This window comes from Chiloscyllium punctatum, chromosome 23 (genome assembly GCF_047496795.1).
Source record: "Chiloscyllium punctatum isolate Juve2018m chromosome 23, sChiPun1.3, whole genome shotgun sequence".
Lineage (NCBI taxonomy): Eukaryota > Metazoa > Chordata > Chondrichthyes > Orectolobiformes > Hemiscylliidae > Chiloscyllium > Chiloscyllium punctatum.
In genome coordinates, this window is record NC_092761.1 from 81,162,045 (window position 1) to 81,181,823 (window position 19,779).

Genomic DNA, 19,779 nt, shown 5'->3' on the forward strand with positions numbered 1-19,779 from the left:
AACAAGGAAAAGAGGTCAAATTATTCTGACAGTGCACAAAACATCAATCACGGTACATATACGGTACAAATGTCATTTCAAAATATTTAATAAATATTGCTTTTTACTCTTTACATATAGATCGACTTAAAAAGGAACACAGTAAAACATTGGCCTGGGTTCCACATAGTGGAACCGGAAGTATTTACTATGAAGTGACTTTGGTTAACTTGCGAGTATAAATGGGGCATTGTTTTTCCAAACTGTTTTCCAGAAATGTGTCTGTTTTTTTTAAATTAAAAAGAAGCAAAAAAGGCACAGCACTATCACACTTCACACAACGGTTTTCGTTTCAAAAGCTTATTTCTTGTATAACTTCTAAAACCCTAGGTAAAGTGTACAAAGCTTTTAATAAACAACCAGCAACTCATATCTGAAATCCAAACTTACAATGAGTTATTCCTTGAAAAGCAAAACACAGAACGACTACTAACACATTAAATCATCACCCCCAGAGCCCAGAGGTGTGCACAGCTAAAATGCCCCCGCAGGAGGCACTTTTAAAAAAATTTCTTCTCCATCGTGTCCTTCCTAGAGCTAAATGCAACCCAGGATCATCCTCTGGTGTGAAATGTTAAGTGTCAGGCATTGTGAACATCCAATGTAGTGAAAACAATGGCCAGACTTCAGAGGGAGAGGAGGTGTTCTCCCTTTGAGAGGGCTCTCCCCACTGAAAGTGTTACATTCCCCAGGCAGTTCAAGCTGATGGCATTGGCCAGGGTTTGTTGGAGGTGACTGGATGTTCAGTGAATTAATGAGAATTTTTTTTATAAAACTTGGATGGTAATACCATTCTCAGGAATTTCAAAGCTCTTCAACAACTCCAGTTTCTCCCCTCCCCCCACCCCCCCCCCCCCCAATTGACATATTGCTGTGTTGTCAGAAACATTACACTTTATTCTGCGTCTGTCTCCTTCCTATTTAGTGTTACGTGCTTATTGTCTGGTTTGGTTAGTTGGTACCATCCTCAGGAAAGTGCGTTTGCTCCTTAGGAGTTGCTTCTCCTGCCTCTTTTGTTCTTCTCAGCACCCATACGCAAGAGCCAACAGGACCACAGCACAGCTACATCAACAAAATGAGAACCGGCCCAAGCCAGTTCTACACTGTTGATTTTTATTCTCTCCACTTTAATGCTTTGAGGAGGAAAGGTCATCAACTTTAGTGTTTTCTTGAATGTACAAACTAAACTGACTTCCTTTTTATTACCCCTGTTCTCTTCATCCCTTCTTTCTCGGTGAAATAACACTGAAAGAAAAATAGAAAGACTGAAGTCAGTTCACCAGGACATAACCTCCATGTTGGCTATCAACCGTCTCCATCATCTCACACTCAAAAAGCCCTGGGAGTTCAGGGATGGTGATGTTCTTGTAGGTCGTTGGTGAATCAGAAGTAGCGCTGCATGCCTGACTTTCAGACAAGGTCAAGGCAGCCTGTGGGGTTTGGCCCAGAGTGTATGGACAGTGTTCAGGATAGCTGGGTTCTGGAGGGGTGCCTCCTACCATCTCGCAGGCTTGGTATGGGTACTGAAGGATTTGCTGCTGTTGCTGCTGCTGCTGTTGCGGTGGTTCAAGGTGAGCCTGGGATTGAAGTGGAGGCTGGCTGGGCTGCTGAACTGGTGCCATTTGTTGCAGTGAAAGCTGAAGCTTGTAGTGTTGGTTGAGGAAGGGGTCGCACTGCATCTGTTCAGAGGGCTCTGGCACTGGGCTCAGAGGCTGGGCCATACTGAACTGTTGCTGGGCTTCAGGATGAGGTATGGGCATCTGCTGGGCTCTCTGTGGGTACGAACCCTCGGCAATGTGCATCTGGTTAAAGTAGGCCTGAAGCTGTGACTGTTTGTGCAGAATCAGCCGTTTCTGCTGTAACCTGAAACAGGAGATTACAGGTTCAGAACGAAGATAGTGTTCACAAGGCAAATTGAGACAAGCTAATAACACCACAGATCAGCACCCGAGGGGAAATACTCCACTGGATTTACTCCATGCTGATTCGGAGGCTCTCACAGCCTTCCATATACAAGGGCTGGAAAGAGTTACTTGCCATTTGGGGATCAGGGACAAAAACTTTCAACGTGGAATGCTTCTTTGAACTGGCAGGTCTCACCTGTGTTCCTGGAGCTGCTGTTCGAGACTCCTGGGGGTTTCCTTGCAATACAGTGGGCAGCTGTTTTGTGCTTTATTCAATAAGCTTGGATTCTGTTTAAAAAAATAGTATGCACTTTTAATAACAACTTGCATTCACACAGCACCTTCAATATAGCAAGCTCTCTTCTCCCCACCCCCCACCACCACTCCGCCAGAGGTACATAGATACAGAAACATGGTAGCTTTGAACTTCAGTAAGCAAAGAGATGGTTTCCAATGGAGAGAGAGGGGCTGGTTGGGGAGGGAATCTGGCGCAGTCGGCCAGAATTGAAGAAAGGCAAGATCCCAGAGAGTTGCAGGTCATGAAAGAATTTACACAAAACAATGTGAAGATTAAGTTACCTCTGTAGACATGTACAAAAGGAAACAATCATTCATTGAAAGAATATTTGACAGTAAGAAACTTCATTGACCTGATTTTTACATTTTTCTTTTTTCGAAAAAAATCCACCTCTCAGCATTTCAGGAAGAGATGCTCATTTCCACACTCCTGCCTCAGAAATCACTGATAACAAATGGCACCAGTGAGTGGAGAAGACCCAATTGTGATGAATTAAATCATTTTTAAGAATATGCAGATCTAATTTTGAAACACTCTAGTATACGAGCAATGTTCTCTTCATTCCTGGAATAATCTTAACATTTTCATTAAGTGAACAGTAAATATAGAAACACACATTATTTCCATCTGTGCCAAAATGTGTTTCACTCTTTAGAAGTGTTACAACACAAGTAGGCCATTTGGCCCACTCCTGTGCTTTGTTCTCTGCATGACAATCTACCAATTATCATTCCCCCACCTTTTCTCTGTACTCCTGTACATTACTTCCCTTGAGTTTAGGCAAGCTCACAGGTGAGGCAATGGCCTAGTGGTTTTATCACTGGGCTATTAATCCAGAAACTTGGCTAATGTTCTGGGGATCTGGGTTTGAATCCTACTGTGGAAGATGGTGGAACTTGGATTCAACAAATATCTGGAATTAAGAGTCTGATGAGGACCGTAAATCAATTGTTGATTAAAAATCCATCTGGTTCACTAATGCCTTTTTGGGAAGGATACTGCCATCCTTAGCTGGTCTGGCTTATGTGTGATTGACCCACAGCAATGTGGTTTATTCTTAACTGTGCTCTGAACTATTAGGGAAGGCAGTAAATGCTGGTCTAGCCAGAGACACCAACACCCCATGAGTAAAGAAAAACAAAATTGAAGAAATTAATAAAGAAAACAAAATTTAAATCCTCAGGCTCTCAAGTCCTGTCATCAGAGTGAACAGTTTCAATATTGAGTGAAAGTTAACTGCAAGTTAAACTTGAGGCCTTTGGACATTTATTCACACACTTCAGCCTACTCCAGGTTTATCCTGAAGCTTCCCAGCCACAACTCCAATTCTTGTTGCCTGCTGTTCTACCTCTGCCAGTCTCCAATCACCCACTCGGCCTACACAGAGCACAGGGCTCCTGTCACTGACCTGGGATTTTCTCAGCTGTGGGGAATTCAGGATTAAAAACTGCTGCTGTAGCGACAACATTGTGAACAGAAAGTAAGTACTGGAAATACACAGCGGGTCTGGCAGCATAGATTTCCTTCTGCATTGTTTCAAAGGCTAATTTTCCGCCTCATCGTTACACTCATTTATAAAGCTTACAGATTTTCCTTTCACGTTATGACACTATAATGTTCTGAGTCATGCTCAACGTGGGTCTGGCAATACCTCAAAAAGAATAACTCCCATGTTTTGGCAGTATGCACAGTAGACTGTAATCCCACACTGCTGTGTTTTCACAGCTAATTCAGAGAAACACAGTCAGCAAGTGTTCCTCTTATGGGTTCTAAGTTAATACATTTTGTTGCTCTTGTTACAGGGACTCATTTGGGAGTAAAGAAGAGATTATGCAGGTGGACGTAGGGTGTGTGGAATAGTACACTCCCAGTTGGACAGTGAGCTTCTGATTGTGGTTTGCTGTTTAATCTTCAATATACGGTGATCCCTGTTCTGATGCTATCAGAAGCCAACAGCTATATTTTTACAAAATCACAGCTATTCAGTGCTGAGACTCCAGTTTCTTGCCCAACATGCAGATTTGAACCAAAAGGACATAACCACCAGGAAACAGAGTGTCTTATATAAGTCATAATGGAACAAAGCTTCACAAACATGACACAGTGGCTCAGTGGTTAGCACTGCTGCCTCAGTGCCAGGGACCCATGTTTGATTCCAGCCTTGGGTGACTGTGTGCTGTTGCCACATTCTCCCTGTGCCTGGATAGATTTCCTCCCACAATCCAAAGATGTGCAGGTAAGGTGGATTGGCCATACTGAAGTTGCCCATAGTGGTTAGGGAGGTGGATGGTAAGTAGATTAGCCATAGCAAATGTGAGGTTACAAGGTGTGGTACAATCAATGTAGACTCAGTGAGCCAAATGGCCTCCCTCAGCACCCTGGGGGAATGTTTGATTCTGTGAACATAAGGAGGCTTGAAGGTGTATGGCCAAAGGCCGTTAAATAGTTGCTGCCCACAGCCCCTGCACCATTCTGAATTACAATACTAGAGCTAGAAAACTCCAAATATAAGCCTTCTCAATGCTACAGAGTGATTTAGGAGACTTCAGCCTCTTCTTGTGAGCTTTGTATACGAATCATATTACACTAACTTCTGCATTCTTTAAAACTAGCAAGCACATGTCTAAGGTGAGGGGGGAAGACATACTAAAGGGTCCAGAGAGGCAATTTTTTCCACACAGAGGGTGGTGACTGTCTGGAATGGAAGGGAGTACAATTTTGTCATTTAAGAAACATTTTGACAGGCACGTGGATGGGAGAGGTATGGAGGGATATGCACCAAAATGCAGGCAAATAGGACTAGTTTAATTGTGAAAACTGGGCAGCATGAGCGAGTTGGGCCATAAGGCCTGATTCCATGTTGTAGACCTCTATAACTTAAATCCTCAAAATAAAACACCATACCGGCAATCGGTGTTGCAAATAGTGTGTTTCCAGGCTCTGGCGACGTGACAGCACATGCGGGTGAACCCCATTCGGGAATATTGCTACATTTTCTTGCTGATGAGACACCTCATCCTATAACAAAAGACGTGACAGTGAGATTTTCCTCCCTGTTTTACACAATCTGCTTAATGATTGCCTTACAATTTGCAGTGACAGCATTACATGGATGAGGCAAGTTCAACCAAAACGGCACAGTTTGATGGAGGTATGATATTTCACGTTTCTGCGGTAAGTACTGGTATTGTGCCTATAACACAGGCAAAGACATTTCAGTCCACTCTACAGAGGGGAACGTGGATATTGAGTCTATATGGGAGGTTTATGAGAGGGGATCAGAACTATAATTGGAATACATAGACAAGTGGAAAGCATTTAAAGGTTGGGATTGAGGTGTAGGTACAAAGCTGACTTAGAGCCAAGAATGAGATGGAAGGGTCACAGACAAAATAAGAAGAATCAGCAGAACGATGCCCCACAGTGGGAAACATGTAATGAAGGGATAGTGTGGGACAGACATGGTGCAGAAAACACAGGAGGTAACCACACCAATAAATGCCCCACACCCTGATGAAGGGTTTCTTCCCAGTTTTGGGAAGAAGTACGTACGAGTGACAGCAGGTGTGTTCCACAGCAAGAGGACAGAAACCAATGCTCAGTTGGGTTTGCTCCATCTCATGATCTCCATTGGAGTGTTATAAACAAATGACAGGGATATTTGCTCTTGGGTTAAGAGGCTAGCCCAGCCATTGGTAATGTATCAAGTAATCATATTTCCTTCACAGCCTCAGTAACTAGAACTAGATTGTGGTGGGAAGTTTACCTGATGGTGGCTGGTGAGGAGACTCTGTAAATGTGGTGCTGGTGACATATCAGGATCCTCATCTGGTCCCAGCTGTTCGTACAACATCTGGACCTTGTTGAGCTCCAGGATCCCTTTGGTCCTGGCCAAATTCTGAAGATGCTGGCGGAAGGCTACAATCCCTGGTTGAAAACACAAGTAGCAACTGGATCAGATCGAATCAAGGAAACACAATTATACAAAATTATAGCACAGGAGGCCATACAACCCACCGAGCTTGCACTACCACTTGGAAAGAACAGCTATACTTAGTCCCCAACTCTGCAATATTCTTCTCATCCTGTAGGTTTCTCACCCACAGGTACAGAACCTGTCAAACCGCCCTTTTAGAATTACTTAGAGTTAGCTTCCACTACTTTGCTATGTGGAGTGTACCAGATAGTCGAGAGGGGGTTAAATAAAGTGGAGAGAGTACAATGGATAGCCTTTCCAAATGCAGTAAATTAACTCTTCTGATTAAATGAGGGTTTTCTCATCTGACTCAGGCTTGCTTCCCCCATGGGTATTCCTGTCAGTGCGAGGAGGAAGTACAGGTCAGGAAATTTGCTCTTTCAGTAAGACTTCACCTCGGAACTGATGACAAAGTGCTGGAGCACTGAACAAACCAAAAAGGGGAAAACGCTAAACTTTCTAAAGAGATCAAACACTGAGGAGCAATGATGTCCTGATTATGAACAAGTTTCATCTTAATTCTCCCCACTCCCTTCCACCAGTTATTCCAAGCACCTTGTTCCAGCTCAATCCATGACCACACAGTCACCATTAAAAATGCTCTTTTACTGCTTTTAACACCTGTGCTTCTGCAAACCTCACCTCTCTAAAGCAATAGGTGATACATCAATGCAATATCCAAACATATAATATTTTGGACAGATACCAATGGTACAAATTGTAAATTCCTCCAATCACTACAGTTTGTCCAAAGAAAAAAGTCATTGTTAGGTTAGCTCAGTTCTGAACATTCTCAGCTCTTATTGTAATGCAATAATATGGTATCCTCATGAATCTGCCATCAGGTAAGAGTTGCTGATATTTAGGAGCTGTAACCAACTTTGCATCAGTAAGGAGGAAATGCTTGACATTCCAACTTACCACAAGCCACAAATTAAAAGTTTCCCACACAGTTACAATGCAGCAGATACAGAGAAGATGGTTTTCACTTGTGGGCGAAACCAGAAGTAGGGGCCATAAAACAAGACAGTTATTAATATATCCAACAGGGAATTCAGGAGAAATTCTCTTATCTGGAGAATGTTGTGGAACTCAAGGAATAGCTGCGTTCAATAGCACAGATGAATTTAAAAAGGAAAGTTAGATAAATGCCTCAAGGAGAAAGAGATGGCAGGATATATTGAAGAAGGTGGGTGAAGGGTGGCAGGTGGTTTATAACTTCTGACCAGAACTCTCTTGTGTGAGACTAACACGGTAACCTCCGCATTCTGAGTGAATACCCAGTAAGCTACTCCTGTCTGATGGAAATGAAGGCGTAAAGTCCCATTAAACCTCCCTAGTTGAACTACTGATCTGTTCACATAAATGTCTTTCTTTCTTAAAAGAAGAAAAGATCAGTCAGACAGTGAGGTCTACTGAATGCAAACAAAAAGCAGCAGATTGGAGAAAAAAAAAGCCAGCTGCTTCAGGCAGATGATGGTAATGGCATGTGTTTTGTTGCTGTAATGACAGACTTGTCAGCATTCTCCTTTATCACCTTGGGAAAATGATAGCAACCTGTCGTGGCCACCCATTGAAAACAAAACCGAAATCCAGAGGGTGCAGACTCCTCCACAGACTCACGGACAAAAATCACTATTTGATCTGAACCACATGTTGTACAGTTTAATCTGGGGGAAGACGGTGGCAAAGTCATTAGACTAGTAACCCACAGGTCTGGGCTAATGTTATGGAGATATGGATTGATTTAAACCCCAGCACAATAGCTGGGGGACTTTTAGTCTCATTTGCAAAAATTCAGGAATTAATAACTCCTCTCAGTAGTGGCGACCATAAAACTATCATTGATCATCATAAAAATATATCAGGTTCACGAAATGCCCTTTAGAGAAGGAAATCTACCTTCTTTATCTGGTCTGGTCTACACATGACTCTAGGCCCCCAGCAACATGGTTAACTCTTAACTGCCCTCTGAAATGGATGAGCTCGTCTGTTGTTTCCAGGGCAATTAGGGATGGGAAGCAAATGCTGGCTTTACCAGTGACGTTCTACGTCCCATGAAAGAATGAATGAATGAATAAATAAATAAATAAATAAATAATGTTTCAAAAAGTCAAGCCCGCTGAACAAGATGCAAGCTTTTAATAATATAATAAAACATAATCACGACTGAACAATTAGCTTCTACCTTAAATCTATGTGCATATTCCAATCTTTATTTCACACTCTTAAAATTTACTAAAAAGTTAATGATAAAAACTGTTGGCTCGCAATCTGATCGAAGTCTTTAGTGTGACTGGCTTCATCTGGTTGAGAACATTACTGTTGTTGGATGCTGGGAGAGCTGATGCGGTTGAAATTAAAACCAGGGCTGGGACATATATGCCAAAAAGATCAGGTTTGTGTTGCCAGCAAGATCTGGGTCAATTCAAAAGAATTTGTATTAAAGAAATAATTGAACTACTTGACAAGTTATTGCTTTAAGTCAAAAAGGTACATTCACACACAGGGTGGAAGTGAATACTGCAGACACGGGACATTACAGTCAAGATTAGAGTGGTGCTGGAAAAGCACAGGTCAGGCAGCATCAGAGGAGCAGGAAAATCAACGTTTCGGGCAAAAGCTCTTCATCAGGACATTTGTCGATTTTCCTGCTCCTCGGATGCTGCCTAACCTGCAGCGCTTTTCCAGCACCACTCTAATCTCACATTCACACACAGTTCTGTTGCTGGGCGGACAGCTCCTGTGACTAGAGTCATCATCATGGAGGAAAGGTGAATGAGGAATCAGAGATTTAACCACAGAAGAGGTCAGTGACTGCGTTAGTATCTGCTCCAGATTTTCTACTCGACTTGATTTTTCCTGTTGTTCTTTCTCTTACAGGATAATAGGTTGATACAACACAAAGGAGGCCACTATGCCCTTCGTCATAATGCTGCCTCAGAGTGCTGTCTAATACCATTTAATACCTTTATTCAAGTATACACAGACCAGCTTGCTTTGTATTAATGTCTGCCATATGACCATAAGACCATAAGACATAGGAGTGGAAGTAAGGCCATTCGGCCCATCGAGTCCACTCCGCCATTCAATCATGGCTGATGCGCATTTCAGCTCCACTTGCCAGCGTTCTCCCCGTAGCCCTTAATTCCTCTAGACAACAAGAACCTATCAATCTCGGCCTTGAAGACATTTAGCGTCCCGGCTTCCACTGCACTCCGTGGCAATGAATTCCACAGGCCCACCACTCTCTGGCTGAAGAAATGTCTCCGCATTTCCGTTCTGAAATGACCCCCTCTAATTCTAAGGCTGTGTCCACGGGTCCTAGTCTCCTCGCCTAACAGAAACAATTTTCTAGCATCCACCTTTTCAAAGCCATGTATTATTTTGTACGTCTCTATTAGATCTCCCCTTAATCTTCTAAACTCCAACGAATACAATCCCAGTATCCTCAGCCGTTCCTCATATGCTAGACCTGTCATTCCAGGGATCATCCGTGTGAATCTCCGCTGGACACGTTCCAGTGCCAGTATGTCCTTCCTGAGGTGTGGGGACCAAAACTGGACACAGTACTCCAAATGGGGCCTAACCAGAGCTTTATAAAGTCTTAGTAGTACATCTCTGCTTTTATATTCCAACCCTCTTGAGATAAGAGACAAAGTTGTCTCAGTTGTCCTTTGTCCTTTGCATTCAAATAATTAGACTGGCCTCCCATTTCTGGTCTAGTATCAATCCTGAGTTTACAGTCGCCTATAGCGACAGGAACAGTCATTTAGCTCTTCCAGCCTACAGAAAGGACACAGCTTGCCTGTTATCTAATTCCACATGCCCATCTTTCCCCTTAATACCATTGCTTAACAAAAAAAAATCTATCAATCTCACATTCAAAAAGTTAACAATCTGCCATTTGAGGAAGAGAGTTCCAGATTTTTACTGGCCTTTGTAAGTGTTTCCAAATTGCGTTCCTAAAGGGTATGACTAATTTTTAACTTCACTGACCAGTAGAAATAGCTTTTTGCTATTTACCTTCTTAAAACTTGTCCAGTTTTTAAGAGAGAACTAAGACCACATAGGAGGTGGTGGCTCGAGTTAAACACACTGATGGGAAGAGGAATGGGTGACTGATGGGAGGAGAATGGAGGTGGTGGTCAACTGATGTTGCTATGTTACCAAGTCAAACGTACTCTATGACAGTGGGACACAAGTTCAAACTGGTCAGCTCTGGACTGATGAACCACAGGTGTCTTCACACATGCTGAGCAATACCTGGAATAGTCTTTCAGGGAAGGTAGCAAAGGAAGGCTTCTGGGATCATTCAGATGGTAGGTAGATGTAGTTTTAATGATAGGAACAGGTCTGTTGGGCAGCACACTCCTGTGTCTGTGTTGATATAGTTAAGAGCATTCTACACAACACAAAATCAGGTGGACTCAACAGACTGGATTCTCAATTGCATGGGGAGGTGGGACCAGAGGCAGATCTGCAAAATCCCAATGGGGCTGGTTTATGGCACATTCCCGCCATTATGTGCTCCACGTGGCTTTGGAAATGCCCTCCACATTCACAAAACTGTTACAGCTACAAGCATAGGCCACTCCATTTGAGCTCCCCCTCCACATCGACACTCGGGCAGCAGCGAACAATTTTTACTGCAGTGATGTTAAACACCTCGAGAGGGTACCTCCTACATGAGGGGCCCTTTCTGACAAACAGGTCGCCACACTCGCTATCGGTAGGTCTCCAATTATATTGCGCCGTGGTTGGTAACTGGACTTCCCTTCAAAAATATCACATTGGGCTATTGATGCAGTTGTAAAATTGGGACACAGATGCTCTCCCAACAGACAAACCTTGGCCCTTGAACAGTCCGGCCCAGTGGGTCAATATTTCACCACAGGAAATGGAGGCAATAAGGACTGGATTCTAAAGCCCCAGGTGCCTTGTAGGAAATGTAACCAGAGCATTTTCACAATCGAATCTGCGCAGGAGAAATTAACCCTCGTGACATAGCTAGGTATTATTGACAAAGCTCTCACATCCATACAGCGCGCGCACACAGACACACACAACACAGATGGTATTAAAACCATGGTGGGTAGTCACCTTGTGTTAAAGATGTATCAGAAGCTCTTCGACCTTCCCGGAAGCTGACCGGTGACCGGTTATGCACTTCGCGTTTCTGGGAAGTCAGTGCCTCCATTGCTGGATTCGGTGGCCGGATGCCAATCAGTGGTGGGGTCATTCGTGCCACTGGTTGGTTGACGAGTACAACCTCCTTCAGGGGTGGTGTGTCTTCCAGAATATTGAGCTCGCTGTGCATCAATCCCATGTCGTATTCTGAATCGACGCTCCCCAAGGATGGATTATTGCCTATAGTGAACAGTTTCCCTGCATTGTGACAATAGATGTATACATAGATTAGGATCAGAATAGGCCATATAATCATCGAATCCAGTCCGCGGTGCAGCTTTGAACCCTGTTGACCCAGCCAAAACTGAATGCAAATTTATAATTAGAGAAGATCACAGTAAAACAGTTGTTCATTTAATGCTAAACAGCAAGGGTTCTGAGTAACTGTGGGAAATCCCTGCACTGTCACTTCCAGTATTTCCTGCCGTAAGTAATAATAACCACTAGGCAGACCCAGGGATATATTAACAATGGAATGAAGACTCCCCCCTCCTTTCCATTTACTGTATAACAAAAGGCTTCAGCAAAACTGGGATTGAGGAAATGCTGCCACATTCCTTGGATCCAGTGTCGTCATGGCGATGGAATCAGCAGGAGAGAGGGCCTTATAACATAAAAGGACAATGTTACCAGGGCAACAGACGACAGTGCAATGGACTTCATTTTACACAGCCCGAGTGTTAAATGGAAATCATTACACTTTGATGAGACAAGTGCTTTAGTTGGTTTGTTGACCCTGTCCCCTTCACACAGAGGTAGGCACGACTGGGAATGCCACAACTAAGATGATGACAGAAGATAACATGTAGTTACCAAGGTATTAGCTCAAATGTCTCCTAGAGAGGCCTCAAGAATTGGAAGGAAACTGGTGCAGTAGGGTCCGGTTTTATTAGACCAGGGTTAAGACAAACTTGTGATCTGATGGAGCTCATTGACCAATTCTGAACTTGAATACACATGACAATAAAGCTTAAATTAAATCAAATCAAAATAGGTCAACTACATTCATCCTGGAGATCAATCTTACTCTTGGATTAATAATAAAACCACTCAAAGTCTAATAAATGGACAGGGGAGATACCTGCAGGCTATACCAGACCTGTAGTGCTTACAATGCAGTGGGGCAATCTGAAATTAAATATAACACAGATTGAGGTCATTCAGCCCATTGAGCCTGTACTGCTGCTTTGAATGAGATAATCAATTATTTTCACAGCCCTAGTCTTCCTCCCGAGCCCTGCAAATATTTTCTTATCACGTATCTGTGCAATTTGTTTTTCAAAGTAGTTATTGACTTTGCTTTCCAGATTGTGTTTTTAAAAATTTTAATATAGCCAATTGTTACAAACTCCTCCATTGGTTTCTTTAGCAAGTATGATAAAGTGAGAATATGGAGGGGTGCTCCTGTCTGAACTACGATGGGTCCAAACAAAAACAAATGTAAAGTTCCCATTCTTAACCACTACCCTGCCCAGGAATGGAAGTCAAGTAATAAGGATTCACCTTGGACTGTGTTGGTCTCAATATATATATAAATACATATTCGCCCAAAAGGTTTAGGCGACACTGGCTATGCCAACCCTAAATGCTCTGATGAAGGTGGTTGTGAGTCGCCATCTTGGACCATTGCCCTCTTGCGGTGGGGGGGGAACACACAGTTCTTCTGAAAGGGACGTTTCATTCAGAGTTAAAGCCCAAAACAACACTGATATGGTTCCAAGTCAGGATGATGAGGGACTTACAGCAGAACTTGTCGATGGCGGTTTGCCCATCTCACTATTGCTTTTGTCCTTCTGTGTGGTAGAGATGGTGGGTTTGGAAGGAGCAGCTAATAGAACCGTGGTGATTCAATGCAGTACATCCTTGTAAATGACAACAGGGATGAGTAACTGGCTAACATTCACTCTAGAAACTCCATTATAACACACACAATATATCAGAGGGCATCAGTCAATCTCGAAACTGGAACTCCGAAAGAAAGCAGCCTTTGAGCAAATGAAACCTGGCCAAATGGCTTGTACCTGTACTTGGCATCCCCATTGGCTGGTTGGTCACTTCAGCTAGAGTGTGCCTTCTCTGGCCACAGCGCATTGCCTGAAATGATGCGTAAACCTGGGCGGGGTCCTCTTCAGAGTCATCCTCAGTCTCTATCCCCTCATCGATGGATGTCTCCATCATGTTGCTAGGAGATGGTGGACATCCTTTCCTTGCCATTACAGGAGGCACAGGATCCAGAAGACAACCATTTACCTGTGAAATTTGGTTAAAAAGATTACTCGCGTACATGATATCTTCACATAGTCCTGAGAGAGTGCTCTGTTTGCTGTTTGTTCTGAGGCTTTAACTACAGCTTAATGACCTGAAGAGTGGCAAATTATTGCCAAACAAATACACTAACAATTCCCAACACAAAATTCCATCCTTAAGTTGTACAATCTTAACTTTTAAATAAACAAACAATCTGGGATATGTTATCCAACATCAGTGAATTTTTAACATAGATTTGTATGGGCCAGTATTCACCATCCTCACAGCACACCATCCCATTCGGCCACTTGACAACTGGTTGGTGTAAAAACAAATGACTGCAGATGTTGGAAACCAAATTCTGATGAAGGGCTTTTGCCCGAAACGTCGATTTCGAAGCTACTTGGATGCTGCCTGCCTGCTGTGCTCTTCCAGCACCACTAATCCAGAAACTGGTTGGAGTGGCGTTTAGACTATATACAACCCTCTCCCCTCGCCTCATTTGAACTTCGTCAGCAATTCCTCAATTCCTTTCTCCCTCATTTGTTTATTGATTTCTAAAAAAATTACTCTCACAGGACATGGGTGCTCCTGAAGAGGTCAATATTTGTTGTCCCATCCATGACTGCCCTTTAGAAGGTGATAGTGGGTAAAACAGTGCCTTATGTATGTGCTGTTAGGGAGGGAGTGGCAAGATTTTGACAGGTTCAATTAAGGAACAATGATATAGTTCCAGGTTAGGATGGTACCTTGCCTTTAACTGTTTTGATGATTTGGATATTCTCCTGTACATATCCACAATTTGAAACACATCAATAAACTCCATGAGCCTGCAGTTCTCATGGTTGCTTAAAGCTGTGAAAAAAACAAGTAGGAAAAAAAAAGCAGGAATTGAAAATAGAGCTGGGGAATAAGAATGGATCATTGTAGAATTCTGGGTATTTGCAGACATAACATTCAGATATTTTCAATGTGAAGTGGGAAACATCCTGCCATTTGTCTGCTCAGTCAGAAGATTCTAGAAGTACCAAAAGGCACTTCCCTCCATTTTACACTCAGTTTAATCAGTGAGTGGTTTGTCTGAGTCACTTCCTCCCAAACAGCAACTAGGTTTTCACTATTTATGATACAGTGCAGGTTCTTGTTCCTAGTGACAGAGACTTTCTTAGTCTCTCCCTAGTTTCCAAGTACAAAGACATCCTCACATTTTAATACACTGACATCTGAAATTAAGAAATTGACCAACAGAATTAATTACAAATGTTTGTCAGAACAGTTCATTGACAATTCAGTTAAGTATGTCTCTTCAGAGTATGTACTGTCCCCTGCAAATGGCTCCATGCCCTGGAAATATTATTCACGACACAGGTTTGTCAGGGCAGGGGCAGAATTTTGCTGGACATTTTTTCAAACAGATCAAAAGTATGACCATAACAAGGACATTTGCCCCCATCAAGCCTGCTCCACAACACGATGAAAACATAGCAAAGCTGATTGTAACCTCAAATCCACATTCCGAACTTACCCCCAGAACCTTTCTGTCCCTTGCTGATCGAGAATCTCTCTATCGCTGTCTTAAAAACAAAAGCTCTGCTTCCACCAACTTTTCAGGAAGAGTGTTACAAAAATTCACAACTCTTAGTCGAACAATTCACTGCATCCTTGTTTTATTCCCTGGACTATTCCTGAATGCAGGCTAATTCATGAGGTAATACACTCGAATTTAGAGAACATTTCATGTTTGAAACTCTGTTCCTCAAAGCTCTGCTGGCTGATCAAACCAATGCCACAACACTTGGAAATGCTGGAAGAAACCAAATTTAAATGTGAAAGTCTGTCATTAATGAGAGGTGCAATGATGCTAGAGCTCCTAGATTTGTCATTATTAAATTAATTTTATAAATGCCTAAACTATGCAGCAGCAGTGTTTTTTTTAAAAAAACCATATTTGGAAAGGCAAGGACTGATTAGGGACAATCAACATGGCTTTGCATGTGGGAGATCATGTCTCACAAACTTGATTGAGTTTTTTGAAGAAGTAACAAAGAGGATTGATGAGGGCAAAGCGGTAGATGTGATCTACATGGACTTCAGTAAGGCATTCAACAAGATTCCCCATGGGAGACTGATTAGCAAGGTTAAATCTCACGGAATAAAGGGAAAACTAGCGATTTGGATACAGAACTGCTCAGAGGTAGAAGACAGAGGGTGGTGGTGGTGGAGGGTTGTTTTTCAGGCTGGAGGTCTGTGACCAGTGAAGTGCCACAAGGATCGGTGCTGGGTCCTCCACCTTTTGTCATTTACATAAATGATTTAGATGCGAGCATAAGAGGTAGAGTTAGTAAGTTTACAGATGACACCAAAATTGGAGGTGTAGCGGACAGCGAAGAGGGTTACCTCAGATTACAACAGGATCTTGATCAGATGGGTCAATGGGCTGAGAAGTGGCAGGTGGAGTTTAATTTAGATAAATGAGAGGTGCTGCATTTTGGGAAAGCAAATCTCAGCAGGACCTATACACTTAATGGTAAGGTCCCAGAGAGTGTTGCTGAACAAAGAGACTTTGGAGTGCAGGTTCATTGCTCCTTGAAAGTGGAGTTGCAGGTAGTTAGGATAGTGAAGGAGGCATTTGGTATGTTTTCCTTTATTGGTCGGAGTATTGTGAATAGGAGTGGGGAGGTCATGTTGCAGCTGTATAGGACATTGGTTAGGCCACTGTTGGACTATTACGTGTAATTCTGGTCTCCTTCCTATCGGAAAGATGTTGTGAAACTTGAAAGGGTTCAGAAAAGATTTACAAGGATGTTGCCAGGATTGGAGGATTTGAGCTACAGGGAGAGGCTGAACAGGCTGGGGCTGTTTTCCCTGGAGCATCGGAGGCTGAGGGGCGACCTTAGAGGTATATAAAATTATGAGGGGCATGGATAGGGTAAATAGGCAAAGTCTTTTCCCTGGGGTCGGAGAGTCCAGAACAAGAGGGCATTGGTTTAGGGTGAGAGAGGAAAGAAATAAGAGACACCTAAGGGGCAACTTTTTCCACAGAGGGTGGTACATGTATGGAATGAGCTGCCAGAGGCTGGTATAATTGCAACTTTTAAGAGACGCTTGGCTGGGTATATGAATAGGAAGGGTTTGGAGGGATATGGGGCGGGTGCTGGTAGGTGGGACTAGATTGCGTTGGGATATCTGGTCGGCACGGACGGGTTGGACCGAAGGGCCTGTTTCCATGCTGTACATCTCTATGACTCTAAGGGCTGGTAGGTTTAAAATGATGATTACAACTTGTTGTGGCAACTGGTCTGCCCCCTTCATGTACTCCACAGTGTAATATTAGAGAATGCAGGAGAGAAGGATTTTTTGAGCCCATCACATTTGTGTTGGTCCAGCCTCTTCGAACATAGCCATCTGCTCCAAACTCCCCACTATATTTGCTCTACTCATGCAGCATCTCATTACGAGAATATACAAACTGGGTTGACTTTGGCAGAACAGGAAATATAATAATGGATACAAAAGGAAACACACTTAATTCCCAACAATGGCCCAATTGTGCCACGCTCAAACACGTAAACATGGAACTGAATCCTGTAATTAGATTCCGATAGAGGCAGGGTATTGACGATACCACCCACCCCTGCACGAGTGAATTCTCAATGGAGATGAACACACACAGGGTAGGGAATTTCTCTTCCACAAGTTTCCAGGATTACAGAGGACACCTCAAGTGTGAAAAATTACCTTAATATCCACACTGCAGTGTTCCAACGTGTTGTGAGTCACACCTGTATCCTCCAAGGCAATATTTAGCACTACAGCTTTTAAAAAAAGTTACAGCTAATTATATCTGCACTACACACAGAATTGACTCAAAAGATTTGATGGATTACATTCAGCCAGCTACCTCACTTACTGATGGAAACTCAACCACAGGCTGCTTTATAACCAGTTAATGGTTCGGATTAGTTAAATGGGCTTGACCTTCTCCTGACCATTAAATCTACTTTTGTTGAGACAATGATAACTGCCTTGAGAAATATTTGCAAGGAGAATTAACATTAGCTCAAAATTACACAAAAAGAGAAAATATAACATCTGTGCTGTAGCCAGAATTAGTGGCTGCATCTGCTGGGATTATCTAGCAGTTGCAAAAAACACCAACCACATGCATCTGTCACTTAAAAGTCCCACTGATCTTCCACTACGAGCAAGCTGACATATCCTGCCCTCAAGGAGGGTCCTTACCGTTTAACTTAAAGGGTTGAGACAAAAAAAAATCGGAAGACTTGTATTTATGTGGCACTTTTCACAACCACCAGATGTTTCAAAGTTCGTTTTTTTAACTGTCAATTGAGTCCTTGTGGAGCTGCAGGACTGTAACATAGTTACCAATCTGTGTTCAGCAAGATCCCAGAAACAGCAACAGCCAGCTCATTTATTTTCCTGTGACATCAGTTTTAGAAATGATGTCGAGATCTGAAGTTAAAAACAAACAAAAAAACACTGGAGAAACTCAGCAGGTTTGGCAGCATTTGTGGAAAGGGAGAAACAGAGTTCACATTTCATGCCCGATATGACTGTTCTTCAGAGTGTGTCGCACTGATGTTTCTTGAAGGTTAAATATGGGCAAGGATACTGGCATTAAACACCCCTGCTCTTCACCAAAATATTACCATGTGATATTTAACATCTACCTGATGGTGCCTCAGATTAACAATGCTTCCAAAAGATGGCATCTCCAACACCCCCTCAGTACTGCACATCAGCCTGGCTGGTACCCAAGGCCAAAACCTTGTGATTCAGAGGAAGGTGCATCACCAGCTGACACTCACGAGCAGCCTGGATCTGCATAGGGTGTCAGGAGGTAAACTACTGGACTAATTCTAACTATCGGCCCAGCTGGATTCTGCCTGAGGGATAGGTTCAATTTCATCTTATCCATCAAGAACTCCAGAATTTCTAATGACTCTCCTCCCACCTCTCAAAAATATTCCACTATCTTCATTTAACTTTACACCACAGGTTGCATATTTTTGCACAGTAATTATCCATTTGTTTTAACCACACATACACACCCACTTACTAAAGCAAAGACAAAGTGAGGACTGCAGAGGCTGGACAGTCAGAGTCAAAGAGCGTGGTGCTGGAAAAGCACAGCAGGTCAGACAGCACTCGAGGAGTAGGAGAGGTGAAGTTTCAGGCATAAGCCCTTCATCAGGAATGCTGTCTGATCTGCTATGCTTTTCCAGCGCCACACTCTTCAACTCCCATAATAGAAGCAGAACAACTGAAGTTGGTTCCATGCCCCTTTTTAGCAATGTTACATTTTTGTACTACTGGGAACTTCATCTGTCTTTAACATAGAAAAATGCCCCAAGTCACATCACAAGAGTGGTGTCAAGCTGAATCTGACACCAAGACAGCCAATGCAACTTTTCTGTCTGCCTGACTCCAATATTGGTTGCCTGCTATAGGAAAAATAGGCATATGAATAGGAAGGGATTGGAGGGATATGGGCCAAACCCTGTCAAATGCGAGTAGATTAATTTAAGATATTTGGTCAGCTTGAACTGGAAGGTCAATTTCCCTGCTGTGTATCTCTATGACACCAAAGTAAAACAGAGCGAGTCACTCACCTTGGGGGTGTTGACATCTTCCTCCATGAAGCCTAACTCCGGCTGGCACCCAGTCTGCAGAAAGGAGAATGTATCCACAGCAGCAGATTGTGGCAGGAGAGGAGACCTCAGCAGCCTGACGTTCTGAGGCAGCAGATTCACCTGGGGCATGACAGGATTTGCCTGAAGAAAAGAAAATGGCGTGGTAATACGATCTTTGAAAAAAAAAGTTTAGGACATATTTAATTTCTTCCCCATCTTCCTCTCCTGGGTCCACGGATTTCTCCTCTCAGTGAAAAGATGATGAAAATGGTACCTCATCCAAACACCCATTCTTCAGTACAAGTCTAGATAGCAAATGTCAGCAAGCAATTTGACTATAGAACATAGAAAAATACAGCGCAGTACAGGCCCTTCGGCCTTCGATGTTGCGCCGACCGAAGCCTACCTAACCTACACTAGCCCAATAACCTCCATATGCTTATCCAATGCCCGCTTGAACGACCATAAAGA

At 43.0% G+C, this 19,779-nt stretch overlaps 1 protein-coding gene across 1 annotated transcript in view; it reads right to left on the minus strand.

The window, feature by feature from the left end:
• Positions 1 to 980: 980 nt before the first annotated feature.
• The window catches only part of sik2b (salt-inducible kinase 2b), a 141,349-nt gene continuing 122,550 nt past the window's right edge, over positions 981 to 19,779 (minus strand). The window contains exons 9-15 of the mRNA XM_072593267.1: positions 19,288 to 19,449; positions 13,429 to 13,657; positions 11,321 to 11,605; positions 6,008 to 6,168; positions 5,146 to 5,259; positions 2,140 to 2,231; positions 981 to 1,902 (exon numbers count right to left, since the gene is read on the minus strand). Coding sequence (XP_072449368.1) covers positions 1,311 to 1,902; positions 2,140 to 2,231; positions 5,146 to 5,259; positions 6,008 to 6,168; positions 11,321 to 11,605; positions 13,429 to 13,657; positions 19,288 to 19,449 — 1,635 coding nt within the window. The 3' untranslated portion in view covers positions 981 to 1,310. The remainder of the gene's footprint in view (positions 1,903 to 2,139; positions 2,232 to 5,145; positions 5,260 to 6,007; positions 6,169 to 11,320; positions 11,606 to 13,428; positions 13,658 to 19,287; positions 19,450 to 19,779) is intronic.